The following is a 23,577-nucleotide window of genomic DNA, read 5'->3' as shown; positions in this document are numbered from 1 at the left end:
AGAGGAGATCATGTTGGAGTAGCTTTGTTGTTAAGACCTGTTACCCCATGAGGGACTTATACTGGGGCACTTAACAAAAAAACAGAGCTCAGGGGAAGAGCCAACTTTAGTTGGTGGAGTCTTCTGTGGAAGGGATCCCATGCTGAAGTTGGGGAAGAGCGTGAAGAGAAAAGGAGTGGTAGACACTGTGTGATGAACTGACTGAAATCCCCATTCCTCATCCCTCTGAGCCCTTTAGGGAGAGGAGGCAGATAAAATTAGGAGTTAAATTGGCCCTGGGAAGAAGGGAGGAGTGAAAGGAATTTAAGGAGAATGACATTTAGTTTTGTCCCTCATTACCTTACCTTGATCTCATTGGTAATAAACGAACTTAATTTCCCTGAGCCTGTTTTACCTTGTGATGCTAGCTGCTAAGTGGCCTCCTTGTACTTATCTCAATCCATGAGCCTTATGTTTTCTCACTCTGTCTAGTTCAGGCAGGGAACTGACAGGGTGACTTACTGGTATCCAACAAGGGTCAACCCAGCTGGTGAAAGGAGTTTTTGCACAAAACAATGAAATTATAGGAGACATTATGTTCTTAGAAGGGTCTGGTGCCTGCTGCACTGTATTTCATTGGGTAGGCCCTCACTCGACTTCTTCAAACTTGTCAGGATGCTTCATAGTTTGGGAGGATTTATTTTATTTTGTCCAGTTATCTCTTGGTATGTAAGGGTTTGGAGATTAATTTTGTTTGTTTCTTTGTTTGGATTTTAACTGGGAAGGAAGGACATCTGTCCAAAATTTGAATTGCACAGTAGAAGTTATTTAATGTCTCTCCCTGCATTCTTCATTAGCTAAGAAAATCATAATGAAGCAGAATTTAGAGGTGGCTATCATCTCCTCCTCTGCTTTATTATTTCCACAAAAACATCTATACCTTAGTAAGTGTAAATGATCACCTAATACAGTAAGATGATGACTTACAAACAACCTTGTTCCTCTGATTTTCAAGGGCTTTTCTCTCAGAACAAAACTGGCTTATTCCAAAAATAATATGCTGTAGAGTACAGCATGAGTGTGTCTTGTTAGAAATACAAAGGCATGAAAAAGCATAGAAGTTAATTGTGAACAGGACAGTTTGAGGCACTAGTATGTCCATGTTAGCATAGCAACCTAACACACTTAATTCCCAAGACATTAGAAAGTTTTGCTCAAGTGATTTTTTTTTTGCTACCATAGCACAGCTATGCTGCTGCCATTATCCCAGCCAGATAGATGGTACAAAGCCCAGTATCATACCACATGAATATGTCCAAGAGATGTATCCAATTGGCCAAACACTAAAACTCAAACATGACAAAATAGATATAACCTATCTATTTATCTCAATTTGTTCTATTTGCTTTTATTATGTATTCTCTATCTCTCCTTTGAATGACAAAGGCAACAGTGAACAAAGGAGGATGAGAGACTCAAGGACTGTATTTATCAGACACAGTCTGAAAGACTTGCCATCTCCTGAATGTTTCTCTCCATAGGAAGCAACTCAGATATGTACTTTTGCCATCAGGCAGAACAACCTTCCACCATGTGTCACTAAAATTTTCTCAACTTTACTTGATAGAAAAATGAAGAAGAGACATATTCAAAATGTCTCAGAAACACTTTCACAGTGTGTCTTTTGTCATGTTTAGGTGCTAGAATGCTGAAGAACAACAGGCTATGACCATATTATGAAATATATTTCTTTGAAACATATATTAGAAGCAGAATTCATGCTGAAAACGTGGAACAGTGAAAGTTTCACACAATCATAGAATCATGGAATGGTAGGGTTTGGAAGGGACATTTACAGATCAGTAAGACCAATCCCCCTGCCAAAGCAGGTCCACCTAGATCAGGTTACACAGGAATGCATCCAGGTGAGTTAGTTTATTATCAACCAGGACTCCCAGGTCTCTCTCTGCAGAGCTGTTCTTCAGCAGGTCAACCCCCAGCCTATACTGGTGCATGGGGTTATACCTTCCCAGGTGCAGGACTCTTGCACTTGGCCTTGTGCAACCTCATGAGGTTCCTCTCTGACCAACTCTCAAGCTGGTTGAGATCCTGCTGAATGGCAGCACAGCAGGGGGTATCAGCCAGTCCTCCCAGTTTGGTGTCATCACGGAACTTGCTGAGGGTACACTCTGTCATCTCATCCAGGTCATTGATGAAGACGTTGAACAAGACTGGCCCCAGAACCAATACCTGTGGAACCCCACTGGCCACAGGCCTCCAACTCGACTCTGTGCCATTGATCACCATCCTCTGGGCTCTGTCATTCAGCCAGTTCTCAATCCACCTCACCATCCACTCATCCAAGCCACACTGCCTGAGCTTTCTGATGAAGACGTTACAGGAGACAGTGTCAAAAGCCTTGCTGAAGTCAAGGTAGATGACATCTGCTGCTCTCCCCTCATCTAGCCAGCCAGTTATGCCCTCAGTAAAAGGTTATCAGGCTGGTCAAGTAGGATCTCCCCTTGGTGAATCCATGTTGACTTACCCTCATAACGACCTTTTCCTTCATGTTTATTAACAGCACTGAGGATGAGTTGTTCCATCCACCTTTCCAGGGATGGAAGTGAGGCTGACCAGCCTGTAGTTTCCCAGGTCATCCTTCTTGCCCTTTTTGAAGACTAGAATGACATTGGTCTTTTTCCAGTCCTCAGGTACCTTGCCTGTCCTCCATGGTTGTTCGAAAATAATGGAGACTGGCTTAGCAATCACACCAGCAAGGTCCCTGAGCACTCTTGGATGCATTCTATCAAGTCCCATTATGAGCGTTAAGTTTGCCCAACATGTCTTTAAACTCTTCCTCATCCACCAAGGGAAAGTCCTCTGTTGTCCAGACCATCCTACTATCCTTGCTGGACTGGGCTTCCCAAGGGCCATTCTTGGCTATAAAGACCAAAGTTAAGAAGGCATTAAGTAGTTCAGCCTTCTCTGCATCCTCTTTCACCAGGGCATCCTCCGTGTTCTGCAGTCAGCCCACGTTTCCCTTTTGCTGCTGATATACCTGAAGAACCCCTTCTTGTTTTCCTTTACCTTCCTGGCCTTCTAAAAGGGCTTTAGCCTTCCTGGTTGCATCCCTACATGCTCTGGCAATGTTCCTATATACTTCCCAAGAAACCAGGCCATTTCCACCTCTAAATCAAAAATCATTTAAATTTGTTTCACCAACATATGCTTATGTTTCATGTTTTGACAGACTCAGATTTCTCCCTGATACAGCTTTTGGAGTTTGAAGCCTCCACACATGGTCTATGGGAAGTTTGTTCTGCAATTTGTTCTGCTTAGACATCTTTGCTGATGTATGCTTCAGAACTGTTGCTAAGTGGCAATTCCACTGGAAAGCAAAGACCTATCTGTACTGTGAAAGCTTAAATCCCCCTAAAATACAAAATGTAGTGAAATGACCTTTTCTTCTGTTTGTTCTATTGCAGCAGTGTGTTCATGTAGTGATTTTTCTGGCCTTGTAGCTGACTGTTTCTGCAGGACATTGACATTCAGTGCTGCCTTTGTTTCTGGATGAATATGTAAAACCAAAAGTGTCATGTTGTTTGAACAGAATTCTGGTTAGTCTTAATGTAGAACTTCATGTAGTGTATGTGCATAGTTGGCCATTTCAAACTATTGGTCACTCTAAAAGTTTTTCTTTGTTAAGAGGTAAAAAACAAGAGTTGGTGAGGCTAGTTCTTAGAGGCTGGAATTATCATATCAAACAGTGCTCTAAACTTGTGTCTCTTCATCTGGCTTGTGCTTTTGGAACAAACGGTGCATGACATAGGCTCAGTTTTCATACACATCATAAACTTCAGCCAAAGGCAAAAATAAAAAGAAAATCCTACATTGTTTTGACATGCTATAAATACAGACAGTGAGTTATACCAGTAAAACACATTATGCAAATCATGGCTAATTTTAAAACAGCCCAATCCAACTGTCTACACAGTGACTGAAGAATTATATAGCATCATTCAAACTCTTAGTCCATTTTTTACCCCTTTGAACCATTCCTGTTACTCCTAGTCTTTAGTTTTAACAACCATGGAAAAAAGTGTTTATATTGCCATGTAAAACAATAGAAGTGGGCATTCCAAGTTACAGGGATTGCTTCTCCTTGTACTCACAGAACTTCTGGTGTCTGCTCCTTTCTGTGACACTAGACAGAGAGATTTACAGATATGTCATTTGACAGAATATTTTATAGACATTTGTTTTAAGATGAGTTTTTCTTGAATGTGAGGCATCACAAGTGGTTTTAGCTTCCCAGCTGTGTTTCTCGGCAGATGAGGCTGGCAAAAGCTGCATGTGACATGACAGCACAGAATTAAGTTTGGGATAACACTTCAAAAAAAACCTTGAAGAAGAAAACAGAGTCACTGTCCATCTGATGGAAATCACCATTGGGTAAACAAATTTATTAAGAAGTTAACGAATTCTGGTTAAGAAACACCCCCACCCACACAACCCCAGATCTTTGAACTGGCAAGTAAGAGTGCCTACGAGTATCAGTTGCACACAAAAAGTTTCACTTAAACATAGGGAAGAAATATTTTTATAGTAAAGGTGAGGAGGCCCTGACACAGGTTGCCCATCGAGGGTGTGGAGTCTCCTTCTCTGGCTGCATTCCTGTGTGACCTGATCTAGGTGGATCTGCTTTAGCAGTGGGGTTGGACTAGATTTGAGAATACCTACTCACCAGAAAAAGGGTTCCATCCTTTCCTGAATCTTCATAAAAGTCTGGTCAAGGCAGAGTTAATTACTGTATATCAAGAATTTCAAAGAAACAGGGTTGGAGAGGGGAGAGAGCAGAAAAAAAAAAAAATTAAAACTTTTTTTGAATCAGCCAAGGAGAAACGTCAACTGCTAATCCTAAAGCTAAAACATGTTTGGTTTAGGGAACTTTCCTGTGTCCCTCTTTCTGTGTGGAGGGCCTCTCCCATAGGGCTGGGATGAAACAGAAACTCAGCAGGCCCTGGAGTGCCTAGTAACTCTCTCCACACCTTGGTATCATGTACCCAATGGACTCACAGCATATTGCCATTAACACATCTGGGCAAAATAGAATTCTCTTTCCTGTGTTCCATGACCAGGATCAGCACACACCGAAAATCTGTTTGCAAGGTTCCTTATTCATGGTGAAGCACTCTCACTCATGAATATGTGGTTCACCATAGTCATGGTCACCTTCCTCTGTAAAAAATAGTCTATCATATCAGTTTTTGCCTGCGCAAAGGCTTTCAATCACATCTATGTATCCACACCAAGCACTCTGCCCAAACAAGCTTGCCACAGCATCTCTCCTGGTCACCTATGCTACAGCACTAGCTAAGGAAGTAAATGCTTTCAAGTTTACTTACTAAGAAATGACTGGTTGAAAACAGAGTACACGGGATTACAAGGAAGAGCCAATGTATTATTTCCTTAATTCTACCATAGTTTCTTGATCCCAGTCCATTCAACTGCTGGGTTCCTTTGCCCCTAGGCTTTTATTTTACTTCCTAAGGGTAGAGTTAAGAAATAAACAGACAGGCAAATGACACAACTGAATAAATATGGCACTGTAGTGTGTGAGTATATTTATTAGTAGCTGGACTAGAAGAACTATCTACAACGTACACTTTGTGTGATAATACAGTACTTAAATTCTATTCTTTCCATCATGCCCTACAGAGTTGCTACTAGATGTGCTTCCCTCATTTAGTTGGAGGCAGGTCAGAAATTAAAAGCCAGGGATCACAGCACAGCACCAGGTGCTCAATTTAAAAATTTCTTCTCTGTTTATGGCTAGATTTTGAACAACTGCATTGTTTTCTCATTTGTCCTTTTCAACTAGCAGTGGATACTCTGAGGTAGATGAGACATGATAGTTTCCAGGCTTGGTATCACTGACTTTGTGTATACAATATACAGAACATTTTGTGTTGATGGAAACAGCTTCCAAATTTGGTGTGTTAATATTTCTTGTCTAATTTTTCCTAATGGAAACTGCTTGCTCAGTGAGTCACTGTGTGTTTTCTCCTTCCTTCAGAAGATTCTTCTTAGGAGTCTCCACACCCTGCCGCTCTACCACAAGAGTGGCTTTTTTTCCCATTTCTCTGTAGGCTGTCCAATTAGGACATTCTTTTGATTAATTTTTTTCCTCTCCAACTGCACTGCAAGAGTGAATATATTGTCTTCTCTCCATTTCTGAAAACATCAATTTTTCCAGGTCCTCAGTCACAGATTTAGTGTCTGGGATATATATTCCTGTACTGGACTACAATTGTCCCCACTCTTGCGAACAGAGCAGGTGCTTCACATGGCAGATGTGTTTTCATTCTAGTCTCTTCCACAGCAATCTCTTTGGATTTCAGAGTTTACCTAGGAAAGAGGGAAATGCTTTGTTCTGGTAATGTACTCAGTGTCCTGAAGCAAAAGAGCTAGTATTATGTCTCAAAACAGAAGAGTTTTATTATTCTTCAGTGTATTAAAACACACATTTAAAACAGTTATCTGTTGCCTGAGAGAGATGAAACTAGGCTAGTGGCTACAATCTTGAATTTACTCCTTTGTGATTTTCTTAATTATGTTTGAAACAAACTAAATAGCTTCCACGGCAGCTTCTGTGACAAGTTTTCACTGAAAGGATGCAAAGAGAGCAAACAGCTGAAATGAGCAGTGACAAGATAGCCAGATAAAAATATCAGGGATAACTTGCTCTATGATATTACTTGTGCATCATATACAAATACATACAGAAAAGGGCCTACCTGTTTTACAGCTTATTGACCCTTGATGAAAGTTTTAAAAACAGTTTTAAAATAGTTTAGCTGTTTAAAATCCAAAATAATTTTTCTTCTTCTTCTCTTTGACAGTGTTAGATACAATAACAAATAAACTTCCATATGGAGAAAACAGCAAAAAAGTAACACAAGATCTGTGTTGATTTTAGTCTGAACTTAATATCAAAAGTATTTTCTTTTATTTCCCTGTCCATCCATGTAAATTAAAGAAATATCTTTAAAAGCATTCAGTTGTGACTTCTTTTGTGTCATTGTTTTGTTCAAAATCATATTTCTTTTTTTTTATTTAAGAAAACCAGTTTTATTGTACTAAATTCCTTTATTTTTTCCTCAAATCCAAGTAATATCATTTGTGTCTATGACATATAGATGCCAGTGCCTAGCCCTAGGCGGCTTTTCCACTCCAGCCCTTACTTTTAGCTCCTACGTGGAATGCAATGCTTCTGTTAGTGACCCAATCTGAGGCCTGATCTTCATCAAATGTGTGGTGAACTGTATCAGGCAACCTCACAAGGAGCAGAGGGGCACAGACCTGAACACCAGTCCTGATGACCAAAGGTAAAAATTCAGGCAAATGATTTCTTGTATCTCCAAGTGGAAAAAAAAAAAAAATGAAATGGATAGCAGATATTCAGGGTGGCAGGGATGGCAGAGAGAGAGTCTGACAGTATAGCACAGGGAGGTGCTGGCTAAGATAGAAAGGGTGAGCACACCTGTCTGTTTGTTTGTTTGACACGTTCATTGCCTTACACCTGCTCCCGCAGGTCCAGCATACCTTAGTAAACATGTAATAAATCCTTGCTCTAAAATTCATCAGAGGGTAAAGTGCTCAGTGTCCCCTCCAAAGTGTGCCATACTCATCATATTACAGCATCTCTAGTTGTGGCTATAGACAAGTACAATGAGAACTGTAGTCTCCAGGACCTTTCAGCTTTCCTGTGTCTCACCAAAAATGAGACTTTGAAGTGATCTCCCTTCTGCATCATTCAGCTAGGGTAGGGAGGACGACAGTTTACCCTTCCCTGCGTCATGAACACTGTGCTGCCCACAAATCTCTATTTTTCCTAAACACTTGTCAGTTGCTTCTGAACACACAAAGCCAAGTGGCAGCTTTGGATTCAAATGAGAACGCTGCTGGAGAGTACCTGAAATACACATCATGTTCAAAAGTTGAAGGTCCATTTTTAGTCAAATACCTTGAGCTTCCTCAGACAAAGCATGTAAGACGTGGCTGTAGCACAGTGCATAGATAAACCACATGCTTTCTATAAAACTATCTGGAATATCTGCACACCCCATCAGACTAATTTTGGTGCTAGAGGAAGGGGAAGGGAGAGGCAGGCACACACTGCCTAATACTCTCAATGGAGTCCCCACACAAAGAGGTTGCTGTATTAACCACTTCACTGTTTAGTGCCAATCTTGTTACCCATTCTTGTTAAAACCTTTATTATTCAGGGATGCAAAAATCCCATCATTATAACAGCATAAATATTCATACGATGTGCATTTCATTTAGTCACTTGGCAAAACTTCTCTAGAGTACAAGAGTTTTGAGGAAATCTGGCTAACGAGATCAGATCACAGGAAGTGTGCACAGGTTTTCCTTTCTTTTACCTGCAAATTATGCAGGTAATAAATAAACAACAACAAAAAGGGTATGTATTCACTACCAAGGATGATACATAACACTCATTTTGGCTTCTGTTTCAAGGTGAATACAAGGCCTTTTGTAATGCAAGTATGTGCAAGGACTAGGATATTGTAAAACTAATGTGCAAAGTTTGATAAGAATAGCTGCATGAGTTCATACAGCTTTGCCTCATATTTAATGTCTAACCATTAAAATTTGTGCATGAGTCATGTTCTTGTTCAATTCTTTTTAAGGCAGAGTAGCCATTCTTCTCTTTACAGTTGTCCTAAATCAAAATGTAGCTGTATCAAGCCCCCTGAAAGTCAGTTTACCTGTGCTCTTCTCTACTGGTTGAGACTCACAGTCTTTTGATGGCAAAGATAAAACAAGTTACTCTCCAAACAAAGTTTATAAAAGCATCATTAAAGTATTTTCTAGACAGAACTCACTCAGCAATGAGAGGAGATCTCTAATAAGGGCCTGATTCTTCATAATCCTTGAGCTGCCAGATCTACATACAGCAGCTCAGATACAGCCTTGAGGAGACTTGCAGAGTGCAAGATTTCAAGTTTTTTTGTGGTATAAAAGGGAAAGGTGATGTATGTATTTTCAAATATCAGTGGGTTTTCAATACTGATAACTTTACTGAATAGCAAATCGTTCCCTGACTTTGATAAGCATAGCGCTTGACCAGAGAAGTACTTGATGACATAACGTGGCACCTTGCAGGTTTCCTATTTAACGTTCTTATGAATTCCAACAAATATGCAAGACATTTACACATGTACAGTTTACATCAGCAGCCATTTACTTGGTTTAAAGTCTGCTATATACTTCCTGCTGTTGCTTAGCTGCCTGTGACTGAAAGAACTCTCTCAAGCTCTCTCATTCTTTCCCATTCCTCCTCCACTCCTACTGTAGCATTGCAGTACATGCAGTGCTATGTAATACACAATAAGTTTCCACTGAAGCATTCACATGCAGCAAAGGGCCTGATTCTTCCAAATCTCAGGCAAGGACAGTTGCTGCAGGATCACAGCTTGCCATTTGCAATGTGGGGCACTCCATTTATTCCCAACACCCAGGTATAAAAGGATTGGAACTTCAGTAGCATATCAGGGTTCCAAATTTAGGCTTAAAGGTGCTTTGTTTTTGTTGCATTCAGTTTCTAGACTTCTTAATCCTTTGTTTTGCAGCAGGTAAAGTGACACTGAGAAAGAAGAAAAAAGTGCCTCTTAAACTTCTTGGACTAGGTGGTCGGTGATTAGTTTAACTTTTAGTTAAGATATTGCAAGTACAAGAGAACTGAAGGCACAATTGATTCTCAGCAGTAGAAGGAACAGACTGATGCTTATATATACAGCATGCTATTGATTAACTTGACCTTTCCTTCTAGAAATACCATCCACACAAAAACTAAAGCTCTGCCCATAGTAGTTTTGTCTGTGGATAAAGAAATATGTTTAAATGTTAAAATTTGTACTGGAAAATATTTATTGCCAATTATGCAAGTGTGTCTCACAAAATAGGACTTAGAGGAAGCTTTGAACATAAGACCTGAAAAATGGCTGTGTGTAAGAACGCATTTACAATTGCATATACAGAAAAAGGTTCCTTCCTACATTACAAGATGGATAAGCATCTAGAAATCACTCTATATTCTTAATCTGTAATGAAGCGTATGCTTTTAAATAGTTCTAGGCAAATCAGAAAATTATTCTGCTTTCTCTAGCTTGCCACTCTGCAATTTCTTGTATATCACTCTTTGTGTAATGAAATGACCTAACTTGCTTGAAGACCATCATAGCAAAACCGAGTGTTTCAAAATGTGCTGGTGGCTGTAGGAGCTGCTACCTTGTGGTCTGAGTCTTCCTTACAAAATATGACTGATAGGATCAGTCAGTTAACATACTTATTTCTGGGGAGAGAACCAACAAAAAACCTGTTTAGAGCTTTAACATTTTTTTTTCAATATCACTTTAATTTTTAATTTTCTTTGAAGTAATCTTTGCATTTCTTAAAAAGCTCCTATGTGCTCTAGGAGAACATTTTAACAAAAAAATTCAATTTGCTGACACTTTGATTTATAGCAGCAAATCAGAAGAACCGTTTCAAATAAGAGCCGTCTGTACTGCAGCCTTTCCAGTAAAGACTGAGTCTTGATTTGGGCTCTTTGACACACACCCATAACATAAAGTTGAGTCACATTTTAAAGTAAACTTCCTAGTAGGGGTAAATGCTAACCAAAATAGCATTTGTAAGGAAAGAGGCACTTTTCAAAGCCTGTAAAAAATTTAACCATCCCAGATGGTTATCACATCTCTAGCCTATATAAATCAAAGCTTTGTTTTGAATGAATAAAACTACTTTGGCACACAACCATATCATAGCGGTATGATGCACGCCTGAATATTCCGAAGAATGCCCTCTGAGGTACTCTGTGAGCAGAATTATTCTGCAGAAGGAAAGATGAGGGAGCACAAAGGCCCATTGTGCACACTAATGCAGAAAAATGAAATCAAATATCATTCTCAGCAAAAGCAGAGCATCTTCTGAGAAAAAGCTATTACATGTGTCAGACTGCAGGATATTTTCTGGACATGGCTATTATGTTAAGACATACTGAACATGTGTCACTTACAGCCCTGTCCTGTTTGTAACATCACAGCTCCAGAAGACGAAAGTCTGGTGCATCGATTCTTTTTATCAAATACACACACTTCTCTCACCAAGCTGTCACTTCTCATTTGTAAAGAAGGTTAGAGTAAGTTATAATTAGTACTTGCTGCCCTGTCAAATAATTAAATGTAATAAAAAGCTTTCAGTAAGTTTAATGCTAACATGGTGTAATTACAGGTGAGTTGTGAATGCATGGCACATGTATTATAGGTACATGCCCCCCACCTTCCATGACCTAAATTCTTAGGTTGAACCTATCCCATGATTAGTTGACGGCACTGCCAGAGACAACCACTCCAGACTTAAATACAAGTCAACCCCAATCCAATCCAACCCTGTGCATTTTTAGAGGCACTACACCAGCCTCTGGAAGCAGGGGTTAGAAAGACGGAGGAGGAGAAACAGCCAGTCAGTTGCTTGCTTCTCCATTCTTCCCTTCAGGAGGCACTCTTGCTCAAATTCCTTCATCCACAAGACTCTTGCTGTTCTGAGTTTTCTTCCTCCCTTTTGTAAAGAAAATACAGGCTGAGCTTTCAAAGCTACCTCCAAACTCATCTCTTTATTAGTCTGAAAGGTGTTCTGGGTAGAGGGGTACTGAGTACAATGGCCCTGTTTGCCAACCTCTGGGGCAGGCTCTGTCCCTCAATCAACAGGAGTTACAACTACCTGCCACCAAGGAAAGTTGGGAAGACCGCTCAGGAGAGCCACAATAGAGCAAAAGTGATAATGGAACCCCAGCACCTCCTTGGTATACTTCCTTACTCTCTTACATATTTGGAAGAGGTATGAACGCAAAGGAAACAAATAATTAAAAAAAAAAAAATATGAGGAGGAGATTTCTCAGGCTTTAGCTCAGACAGGATGTTGACAGTTACAGCTCTAGATAGTCAGTCATTGTGCCCACTGCATTCCTCATTCTTTCCACTCATCCTCCTCATTGCTTTCCATTGCCCAGAAATATGTAAGGTAGGTAAGAAAACAGCCCCCAAAATAAAGGTGTAATTAATTAAACAAACATGTAGCCTAAGAAAATCAATTAAAATGATGAAAATCTTTAATTTTATTTATGTATAATTGTACGGACACGTGTATATACAAATACAGATCTTACGGGGCAGGGATTTTGGGTGGGTTTTGTTGTTTTGATTTCTTTTTTTAAGCATTTTAAGTTCATATAATGTAAGCATTTCAAAAACAGCACTCAATGAATAAGTGCAGAGTAACTGCAAAGCAGGGCAGTACAAGCACAGGACCACACTGAGCTGGACTTTCATACCCAGATGCATACACAATGAGTGTCTTCAATGGGGTGTCAAGAGTAAGCATGAAAAGTGGATTTCGCAGACTCATGGATAACCTCCAACATGCCAGCATCTATTAAACTGTACAGACAATGGCAGCAAGCCTATTGTAGGGAGATTTGTCTCACATCCTAGAAGCTTGAGAGTGAATGCATGGGAAAAACTCAGTGATGCCAGACCAGAAACAGATCTGCCCATTCACAGCTCCAAATTAAACAAGGGGGGTGGGAGAGGAGGAAGGGCAGGAAGGAGGAAGAGAAGTGTGGAAGGTTGTACATTAAAACTGGTGATTACAAAATCCAAGTGTAATGAAAGGAGGGCAAGAGTTAACACTCTAAGCCTCTGAAAGTGATTGAACCATTTCTCTCACAGGCAATGAATAAGTTCAGTTTTGAAAGTTAGGGGAGGGAATCAACAGGTACAAATACAACCACTTTTTCCTTCCACAATTATATAGGAAAGGAAACATTCTACTTATCTACTCTCAATACCTCCCAATTTTTTTTCTAGTTAATTTTTGGAACCAAGTACATACATATATCGCATATAACACTGGCAAGATCCCTTCTGGAAAAAAATCTATTTATGGAAACAAAACCAGAAAGAAAACAGGAATGAAAAAAAAAAATTTTAAAAAGAGAAAGAAACAAAATAAAAAAAGAATTGTTGTATCCCCAGAGTCTTTTTAGAAACAAACATGATACAAAAGAACAAAGGCTAACACAGAAATCGTAGAGCTCCAACATCAGACCTTTAAACACTGAGGACAAAACATTGAGAATCAAAAGTCGTGTTGTTCCAGGGCTTGACATTGTGAAGTCTTGTAATAGATGAACAATTTTCAAAGATGAGTCCTGTATGCTGCAGTGTCATGGCCACTTGTCTCTCAGTTCTGAGCCATGATCACACTTGATGCTTCAAAGCTCTGTCTTGTAATCAACGCGTGTTTTTAATATCCTGAAAGTCTATTGTTCTCACTTACAAAAGACATAAGAATCAAATTAATACTTTATTATCAAACATTATATACAACAGAGGTTGCTAATAATACAGAATTTAAAGAACATAGTTTTAAGTTTTACTTGTCTTTCCTTTGCCATCCAAATAAGTACAGTACAAAACAATATTCTAAACTAACATGAAATGCTACCTTGTCTATTAAAGGATACACAGTATCCACTGAACTGACTGATCCCTATTTTCCCCGCTTCACACCATGATGCCCTTGGCAGACAGAAGTGCAGGCCATGAGGGTAAGTGAGCCACCAAGGCCAAGGGAGAACCAGTCCCTCAGACTGGAGCTGGGGCAGATGAAGGGGAAAGGAGCAGAAGCCTCCTTAATTTGCACTAACATCTGAATTGAAAGCATATAGAGATTTGCAATGCAATGCAAAGCCCATCAGAATCTATGTACTCAGTATGACTGGGTTTGCCTGATGTCATCAGCACCACACTGGCGGTGCCTGTCCCACTTCCAGCCACCCCACGCAGGCCACACGGGTGTCCGTCTTTCCCTAACTACCCAGCATGCCAAAACAAAGGTAAAACAAAGGGGTGAATTTCTTCCAGAGTAACACTAGTGAAAATCCTTTGTTGTGGATAAATGTACATCTTGAATTCCAACATCGTTCAGAGACAAAAGATGAAAATATGAAGTCACTATTTCCACATTAAATTGCCGCTACTGGTATGAGTGCCTGCAATTGCTATGAATCATTTAAATATGGTGACCTATCATGCAATTTTATCTATACTCTGGTTTGTAATCCGTTTGATAAAGTGCATTTGGATTAAGCCCATCTCATACAAAGCTTTTCCATTCCTACCTACAGGAAGTATTAGTGTGTGTACCAATCACATCCACGCTAAAGAGTATTATCAAATAGTCTGTAATGAGATGATGACTTTCCTTGTGGTTTAGATTGGGTATCTTTATTGTGTGCACTTCACAGTAGAAGAAATTTCCTAAATTGTTCCTGTAAGCACACACCCCCTATTAATGACAGTGTTACATAGTATCGGGCAAGCCCAGATCATAGTTTAGCATGCATTAATCTTTCTTAACATCTTAAAATTTATTTCCTCCCTTTCCTCCTATTTTGAATCGTGGGCTGCTTTAACTTCTGGAAAGCTTTTCTTCATGAAAAAAAAAGCCCACAAAGTGCATTAAAGGCATCACTCAATTTTGAAATGGCAGACTTCATCTTCGGAATTAATACACAAACCCTTTATTTCACCTCAATGTGCTCCATGTTTTTCTTCCACGTTTAACATAATTATCATTTGTTACAAAAGCTTTGTTTTGGTCTCAGTCTGATATTTCTCTGATTATGCTCAGCAGTCAAAATTTCATGGCAGCCTAGCCAAAAAACACCCCAAGGCTTGCACTTCCTGGCAAGTAACTTTTTAAAGTTCTACATTAGTCAAGGCTCAGATTCCTTAAGCAGGAATCCATCAAAAAATCCATCAGGTCACTCCATCAAACAAGACAGTCCCATTTCCTAATTGCATCAAGGGTTACCACTTCTCTCACGTGTTTAAACAGGACAAGCATATATAATCACTCTCAGCATAAAGTATATCTAAATAACGTATTTTCTATTCTAGTGGATTTTTAAAAAAATATCTTGTTAAGTCTTTGGGAGCCCAACTGGTTTATCTCTGGATGATAAACACACTTCCTCTACTCTTCAAACTGTGTTGAAAGGGGAAAAGATAAAAAAAATCAACACTAGAATTCATATTCCACACTTCTTTTCTCTCCTCACCAAACAATGCTACTACACTGTCCTTGCTTCTTCTAGATGTGGTTTATTCCCATGACTGAGAAACTTGCAGGAGAGACAAATCAAGAGCACACTGGAGAGCCTGTGTCTCAAATGTGTTTCCTCTGACCACTGATGTCCTCTCTTAGCATGTATTAACACCCAGAGCAGCATCCAAGGCTATCAGCTATGAAGTCAGCGCTGGGGAAGGTCACTTTATTCTCAAAAGTGCCTCTGCATTTCAAGAAAAAAATTGTAGCACCACGGTGATTTGCTTTAAAATAAAATAATCCGGTGTGCATTATCCCCTTAAAACGAAATAACAGAGGCACTCATACTCCCAGTGAAGTTTCCTAAACCTTACCTTGCCTGCTGTGTGCTAACATTCCTAAATACTAACTTTTTCCTCTGACCAAAGACAGTATTTCTACTCAAGAGCACAAATTTTACTGTCAAAGATGTTTCAAGACAGTCCTATAAGAAACACTGTCCTTCCCTTTAGAAGCCTGTTCATCTAGAAACTCCTGGAGGAAATGGTGTTACATTATATCTCTTCTTGATACTTCCCCTCCAGTCCTGACATGGTGACATGATGCCTTGCACGATCATCTTACTGTGCTGAATGAGAAGGCATAAATATTGTGTCAGAGAGAAAAACTCCCAGGCTTTCAATCACTTTCCTTATCCTTCACTGATTGCATCTGCCACTATTCTTCCTCATCCACTTATGGATGACACAGTAAGCTAACAGAAGTGACTTCTTAAAGGAGAATGCAGAGGAAAATAAGAATCACTAGTGTCACTATTATAGTTTGGCATTTTCATTTGGAGTCCTTTTATTTATATGGAGGGGTTAAGAAAGTCACACGGTAGGTAGGGACAGGTGCTGAAGCTAGTTATCCCCTTCAAATTTTTGCTGAGTTCAGGCTAAAAGGGAGAAGAAAAGGGAAGAATAACTATTTGACATCTGCAAAAACAATAAAGTCCCTTTCCTGGGATGAGCAGTTAGGTGGATCTCTGATGTTCCAAGACCCTGATATTTTCTGCGACAGGTTGCTGAAGCATACTGTGCTATAATATCAAAAGCATTGCCAGGAGGAACAATAGAGTTGCCAAAAGCTGGCAGGGTATCCTTGGTGTCTGTGCCGCGTTCTCACCACGGGATGGCTCGGCTGACTCATGTACGGTATCATCTGTTCAAACAGAAAGCACATATTCCAATGAGATTTTGCATCCTTAATAAACTCTCAGTGAGCCAACAACTGTAAGTGGATTTCAGTGCTTTTATGAAATAGAGCAATGAACTTGTGCTGTCATTGACTTTCACAAGCGTGTAATACCTCATTATGTAACCAACTTGGGGCCAAGTTCTGCATTTCTTACTGGCAAAACTCCCACTGAAGACCAGAGAAGTAGAGGTAAGTCCAATTTCAGCAGATTGAGGAATGAAAGATTCCTTGTCTAATAAAACACTGTAGTTCTAGTTTTGCATGGCTCATTAGACAGCAATGTCAATAGGGAGGAAACTAAATAAAAACATCTGATTTTCAAAAGGGTTCGAAGAAGAGTTGCATGTGTTCAGAACTAATTTCTCAATTAATCCCCTTACTTAGTTACAGATTTTGGCTCCTGAATTTGAAATGACAGCCCATAAGTCCAAGTATATATCCCATGCATAAAATGCCCACTGAAGTATACCATGTCTAGGGATGTGCAGGGGATATAAGACCAGTCTCCCTTCCTTGGAACAGAATTTTGAAGGCTATCACATGACAGTCTCCAATTTTGTAGATTACACACTCAGTGTGTAACAGACTACCTTTTAAGGTATATAAAATACAGATTTATATATATGCTGCCAAAACTAATAAAAAAAAAGAGCAAGCTGAGCTGGGAAAACATGCCTATACATCAGTGGCAGCAGAGAACCACTTCTGTCCCAAATACTAAATTTACAATGCCAAATACAGGTCTGTCTAGTCTTGGTAAACTAAAAGCCACAGCTTGCAACATAAAAAAAGAGTAGGTAAAGTCAAAAGTAGGTGTGGTAATTTTTTCTGCAAAGCCCTCCATATCTACAGTTATCTAATTTGGTTACTGTAAAGCTAATCTGTCTGAGGCTTGCTATAAAAAGTAAACTCTGGGTTTGATTTTTCTGAATATTTCACAAATGAAATAAGTGAAACCTTCTTAGGAACTGTGAAGTGGTCTAAGAATACATTCAGAAGTTATTTTAGATTGCCTAGGTTTCCAGGAAAATTAATAGTGTAATACTACTTAGTGTAATAAGCTCCCCCATTTTATGAGAGATGTTGTCATATCTATAACGTGTCTCTCTTGTAGCTCCCATCTCAACAAATTACACTGTCAGGATTACAACGGATGAGAGCCCTGCAGTTCCAATTAAAGGCCCCAAGGAACACAGGAGCCAGAACACTGGGATCACTATGCAGCTTTGCATGGAGCTTTTCACATTACTTAGCCATAGCTATAAACCAGCTCCCTCCCCTTGACACCTAGCACAAAAGCAGATAGAGTCGTTAGCCTAATTTAGGTTAACAGGCTCTTCTTCAGCCCCAATTTGGTTACAAAGTAAATTGGATTAGCAATTTATCACATGGCTTCTTCCATACAATCACATGGGTTGACCATACAATTTGTCAGGCTTACCAACAGGTCTCCAGTGCTGCTCAAGGCAAAAGCATCAAAAGCAAGCACTGATCTGCTGTAAATAACGTTCACATTTGTAAGAAAGGGACATCATCCCCACTGACATCAGCAGCGGATGACTTCAGTTACAGCTCCACATGATGTATCCTCCCAGGCACTTTGGTCCTGAATGAGATCCTAGTATTTTTATTTGAAAGGAATCTTAACAGTTTCAGTGAATGCTGGCTACTGGTAAGTGCCAGCTCCAGCGGCTATCAGTACCAAAAGCCATTTTACACTTCACTTCTGAGTTATACTCTTGTGCTTTGTTGACACTGCAATGAGAATACTGTAAGATATTCTGTAAGATATGTATATATACTATAAGATCAGCTTCCTAATTAAATCATATTCTGAGAAGCTATGTGAAAAAATATCCATGTTCTAACTGTCAGCTCTGTCTCCTTTCATAGTCAGCTCTTCCCAATTCGGAAACATTTGCTCACTGCTGATGAACTAAAACTACAGAAGAGAATTATATGCATTACCTTCTACCTCTTGCATCATCAATAGAATTTGCAACACTGAATGTCAACAGTTTTTTTCCTAATTACACCAATGAGTCAGCATGAAAAACACAATAGGGCAGAACTAGTGTAGAGCAGTAATAAATCCTCATTCTCTTTGACAATAAGATACTGCCATGACTGGTACACTGGCTACTGCTAAAAACACTCAATGAAGAAGTCCTAAACTAAAAAGACAGTAAATAAAAATATGGGGACCTTCTGTAATGTCACTTTTATGAAGCCATTCTTCACAGAATAACTCTCATGTAACATTAAGGAGTTACCTTCAAAAGTCTGGGTTTTTTGTCAATTCAAGATTTTTGCACTCAGATACTGGAGCATATGTGGTTCTCAAAATCACTTTACAAATACAATTTTCCTTGGAGGTGCAGAGTTATAATACTGCAGAAACTTTAATGCTTAAAACACTGACAGCAAGTGATAAAGAGCACAAAATCCTTGGGCAAAATCTGGAAGGTCACTGCTAAAGACTGGGAAAGTCATCAGTAATTTGAAAAAAATTACATTGACAGACATTAATTTTACAGACCACATAGCTTTACATCATATGCTTTATCATATGCTTCAGGTATAATTTTTCTACAGTTTAAATTTTTATTTAGGGACTTCCATTTTTTATTATTATGCAGGAAGAGAAGGGGAGGACAGGAATAATGCCAATTACTTTCATCACTTCTGAAACAAGTGTGATCTCTATAGATCAGTTTCCAACAAATTCCTGAACATAACCTGTGAAATTATAAGTGATCAAAAATAACACAAATGGTGATTTTTTAAAAGACAGGTGATAGTAGGTTATTTGCTGATTATGACCCTCTTGCCTCCAAACTCTTCTGCATATTGTAGAAGAAGACAGTGGCAGGCTAGGGGACAGCACAAAAGCAGAAGATGCAAATCAGAGGCAGGTAAATTAGTACACAACACAGGTCACATGCAAAAAGAACCACCAAGGCAGCAGGAAGACTAACAGCCTAATAACAGAAAATTATGATAGCAGTTGACAGATCCAGGAATATGGATTACCTAATGGTGACTAGTCCAAACAGTAATGCTAATAAACAGCAATGTTGGGAGTACGAACTTTTTGGTACCAAATCTTCTCATTAAAGCAACTATTTCCTCCTGGTAGCACAAACTGTATTTAATCTCAAACTACAGGATGCTCTTTGTATGATTTTGGTTCCCCAGTTTGCTTGCTGCTTTCTAACAATATGCTTTTGTGATTTTCTGGCTAGGTGTAGCCATAACATGAGAAGTAGGGAGCACTGCCGAAAACAACTGATCAACAATTGAGGCATTTATTACTCGGACATCTCTTTTGTAAACTATTAACAGGATAAATACACATTTATTAGTCCATGTTCACCAAATCACAAAACGTTAAAAAGTGCACTGAGCTTCTAGGTTCACAGGCTACCTAGAGATAAGGGAAGATCATCCCTTCCAACCCCTACCATTCTATGGTTCTATGATTCTAATGCCTTCTGTGGAAGAATGCTGTTGATAAATGTACAAATGTATTTACTGTAAAAGCACTCTTCCTGCATTTAGATTTGTTTAGAGACATCTTTGAGTCTCAAATCCAAGCGTCTTAGGATAGTTCTGAACATCTAAAAGAAAAATAATAAAGTGCATTGTGTATCATAGATAAATCATTCAAAGTGCATAATTTCTGAAAACCTTATCTATACTTCTGTATAAATAATGACTTTCAGTTAAAGAAACCGCAAATAACGAAGAGAAAAAAAATTGTTTGGTATGTTGGTTCATACCAATGGGGAAATTTCTTTCAAATATCATAAGAGAAATATCTTGGCAATTTCTTCTTTGGGGTATTTATTAAATGGTATGCATGTAAATTTTTTTTCTGGTATAATTTGTTCATTTAACTGTGTTAAAATTTTTAATTACTGAAGCTTGAATATAATATGTGAGTAGAGCATAGGTACATATAAAACAAACAGGTAATCACATAGTATCAGAATTGTTTAGGTTTAAAAAGACCTTTAAGATGAAGTCCAGTCTAGCACCGTTGCATTCACCTCAAAACCATGTCAGCACCTCCTCTATGCATTTTTTTAATACTTCCAGGGATGGTGACTCCACCACTTCCCTGGGTAGCCTGTTACAATGTTTGACAACTCTTTAAGTGAATAACTTTTTATTAATATCCAATCTAAACCTCCCTTGGCACAACTTCAGCCCATTTCCTCTCGTTCTTTAACTTGTTACTTAAGAAAAGAGACCAACTCCCCAACCTTGCCACAATCTCCTTTCTTTTAGTTGTAGAGAGTGATATGGTCTCTCCCTTCTTCAGTCTCCTTTTCTTCAGGCTAAACAACCCTAGTTCCCTCAGCTGCTCCTGATAAAACTTGTGCTCTAGAACCTTCACCACTTTTGTTGCCTATCTCTGGACACACTCCAGCACCTCAGTGTCTTTCTCGTAGTGAGGGACCTAAAACTGAATCCAGTATTTGAGGTGCAGCCTATTCGGTGCTGAGTACAGGGGGACAATCACTTTCCTGGTCTCTCTGGCCACACTGCTTCTGATACAGGCCAGGATGCCATTGGCCTTCTTTGGTCACCTGGGTACACTGCTGGCTCATGTTCAGCAAGCTGTCAACCAATGTCTCCGGGTTCTTTTCCAGCAGGCAGCTTTCCAGCCACTCTGCCCCAAGCCTGTAGCACTGCATGGGGTTTTTATGACCCAAGTGCAGGATCTGGCACTTGGCCTTGTTGAACGTCACACAACTGGTCTCAATTCATTGCTCCAGCCTGTCCAGGTTCCTCTGTAGACCCTTCCTGCTCTCCAGCAGATCAACACTCCTGTGCAAAGTGGTATTTTCTGCAAACTGAGGGTACACTCGATCCTCTCATCCAGGTCACTGATAAAGATATTAAACAGAACAGGTCCCAGCACTGAGCCCTGGGGAACACCACTGGTGACTGGCCATCAACTGAATTTAACTCCATTCACCGCCCCTCTCTGGGGCCAGTCATTCAGCAAGATTTTTACCCAGCAAAGTCCATGCCTATTCAAACCATAAGCAGTAAGTCTCTTCAGGAGAATGCTGTGGGTGTCAAAGAAAATGTTTTGCAAAAAAAGACAGAAAACCTCCCCAGAATCTATGCTTACTTTAATAAAAATGTGATAGAAATTTATATATACCAGAGTGTGCGTGTGCACATGTATGTAAAAATGATACATTGCCTAAACAAATGAATGTACAAATGTATACAATTTTAAAGTAATAAATTCTTCCTGAAACACTAACTCATTTACATGGCTGTGTCATGCACCAGCATTGAACAAGCAGTGGTTCTGGTTTTCTGAAAGTCTTTTTAAGGCACAGAATAAACTAAGTGTGCTTTACTTCTAAAACTTTGGGCCCAGTCAGTAAAATGTTTTGACAACATTCTGGATGTTTGGCTTCGATTGGCCAGTGACATCAGGATACTGGTGAAAATTCCACACTGGGACACATCACATTTGAAATTATGTCACCCAAAAAACAAATAAAGCAACATTTTCCCTCCCCTGCATTAAAAAAAAGGATACAGGAGATATACCATAAGCGACTTTAGCACTGCTAGAAACGTGCAAAAGCAGAGCAGTTGTACCATGCAAAGCATGCAAAGAGAAGAGGAAAAAAAAATACTAAAGCACCAGAGGGATACACTTGTTTGTTAAAAGAGATTCTCTAAGCATACTAACCTGCTGGTTCTAATGAATTTTCTACTTTGTCGTTAACATCGAAAACACGATCATGAACACCTATAGTTTTCATACAGCTGTCTATAACAAAAATAGAAATAACAGCCAAATATGTTAGTGAGACACTCTTAGACTCCCCACTTTCCTTTTTTTCTCTTTTTTTCTCACTATTTACTATATATAACTAAGCATATTTATATTTTAAAGTCAGTGGCATTTGTCCAAATGCCAGTATAGTCTTCTGTTTGAACAATAGTTTAAGAAACAACAAGTTAGCAACTGCCATGTAATGAAAAATGATAATACAATGAAAATCATAACACAAATGTTGCTGTACAGAACAGATACAGAAGATTTAACAGTAAAAAAAACCAAAAAGATTTTGTGCTGTTTACTAGCTCACATAGTAAAACACGTGCTACAAAGCCATCCTAGAACGCATAATAAAAACTTACTTGCTGGTCGCACAAAGACCTTAAGCTTTAGACAGGATCTCCTTCCATTATCTGGGATTGCAGATGCTGTAAATGGGGAAGAAGGAAAGACAAGTGAAAGAGTAAGAGAGTGAAAACGCACATCATATTTTGTGCTTAAATAAAATAATTTTTGTCTTCCCTTCATCTAAAGGCTTGGATGCACTTTGTCCTCTTCATGTGCACAAAGTAGATTGATTATGCAAAAGCAGAGAAAACCATACTTTCTATTCGAATCCCTTTTGTGATTGTTTTACATGGAAGAATTAAAACACATGATATTTTCAGTGTTTCTTTATTTCTTTTCACCTTTCCACATCTTTTTCCCAAAAGGTTGTTTAATATGGTTTCTGCTGTAATGCAGGTGTCTACTCTCAAAAAATTACACTTCAGAATAACTAAGATCACTTAGACAAACACTGCTCTTGAAACACCAGGCCGCAGGCTTCTTCAGCAACCCCAAAAAGGATGAAAAAACAAAATGACACTGAAAGTGACAATACTAAAAATAAAACTATGTATGATGCTCCCACAAAAGTAGAAATACACACCATTAAATTCCACAGCAAACTCTGTTAAATAAATATGCTCCAATACATCTGCATTTGTTGAGAAAATACTTAGCTCACTTCAGTCAAAACACAATTGTCCATATTATGCAACTAAGAAAACAAAATCACCTTACTCCTCCTTTCAGCCCTCCCTCATCATTTCTCATTCAAAGTGTTTCAGAGTACTTAGTGTAGTAGGAGAAAATACTTAGTGGAAATAACAGGTCTAGCACTAATGCAAGAGATCATACGCATAAGACTAGTGTCAGCGCCACATTTCCCGGGAACAAATACTGCTGTGAAGACTTCCTTCCTAGAACTATGCGTGCCTCAGAGGACATCAGAGGGAAATATGCCTGCCTGTCACCACAGACTGGACTACCTAGTGCATCTCTGCCAGTTTAAACACACT

At 39.2% G+C, this 23,577-nt stretch overlaps 1 protein-coding gene across 2 annotated transcripts in view; it reads right to left on the bottom strand.

The window, feature by feature from the left end:
• Window positions 1-13,100: 13,100 nt before the first annotated feature.
• Window positions 13,101-23,577, bottom strand: part of EFNA5 (ephrin A5) — a 210,477-nt gene continuing 200,000 nt past the window's right edge. The window contains exons 3-5 of one of the 2 annotated variants that reach the window (XM_062018027.1): window positions 22,597-22,662; window positions 22,142-22,222; window positions 13,101-16,380 (exon numbers count right to left, since the gene is read on the bottom strand). In XM_062018027.1, the coding sequence (XP_061874011.1) occupies window positions 16,259-16,380; window positions 22,142-22,222; window positions 22,597-22,662 (269 nt within the window). In that variant the 3' untranslated portion in view covers window positions 13,101-16,258. The remainder of the gene's footprint in view (window positions 16,381-22,141; window positions 22,223-22,596; window positions 22,663-23,577) is intronic. The other variant, XM_062018028.1, reaches the window with a different exon arrangement.

Source organism: Colius striatus, chromosome Z (assembly GCF_028858725.1).
Source record: "Colius striatus isolate bColStr4 chromosome Z, bColStr4.1.hap1, whole genome shotgun sequence".
Classification (NCBI taxonomy): domain Eukaryota; kingdom Metazoa; phylum Chordata; class Aves; order Coliiformes; family Coliidae; genus Colius; species Colius striatus.
This window is presented reverse-complemented; position numbering and strand designations above follow the sequence as displayed.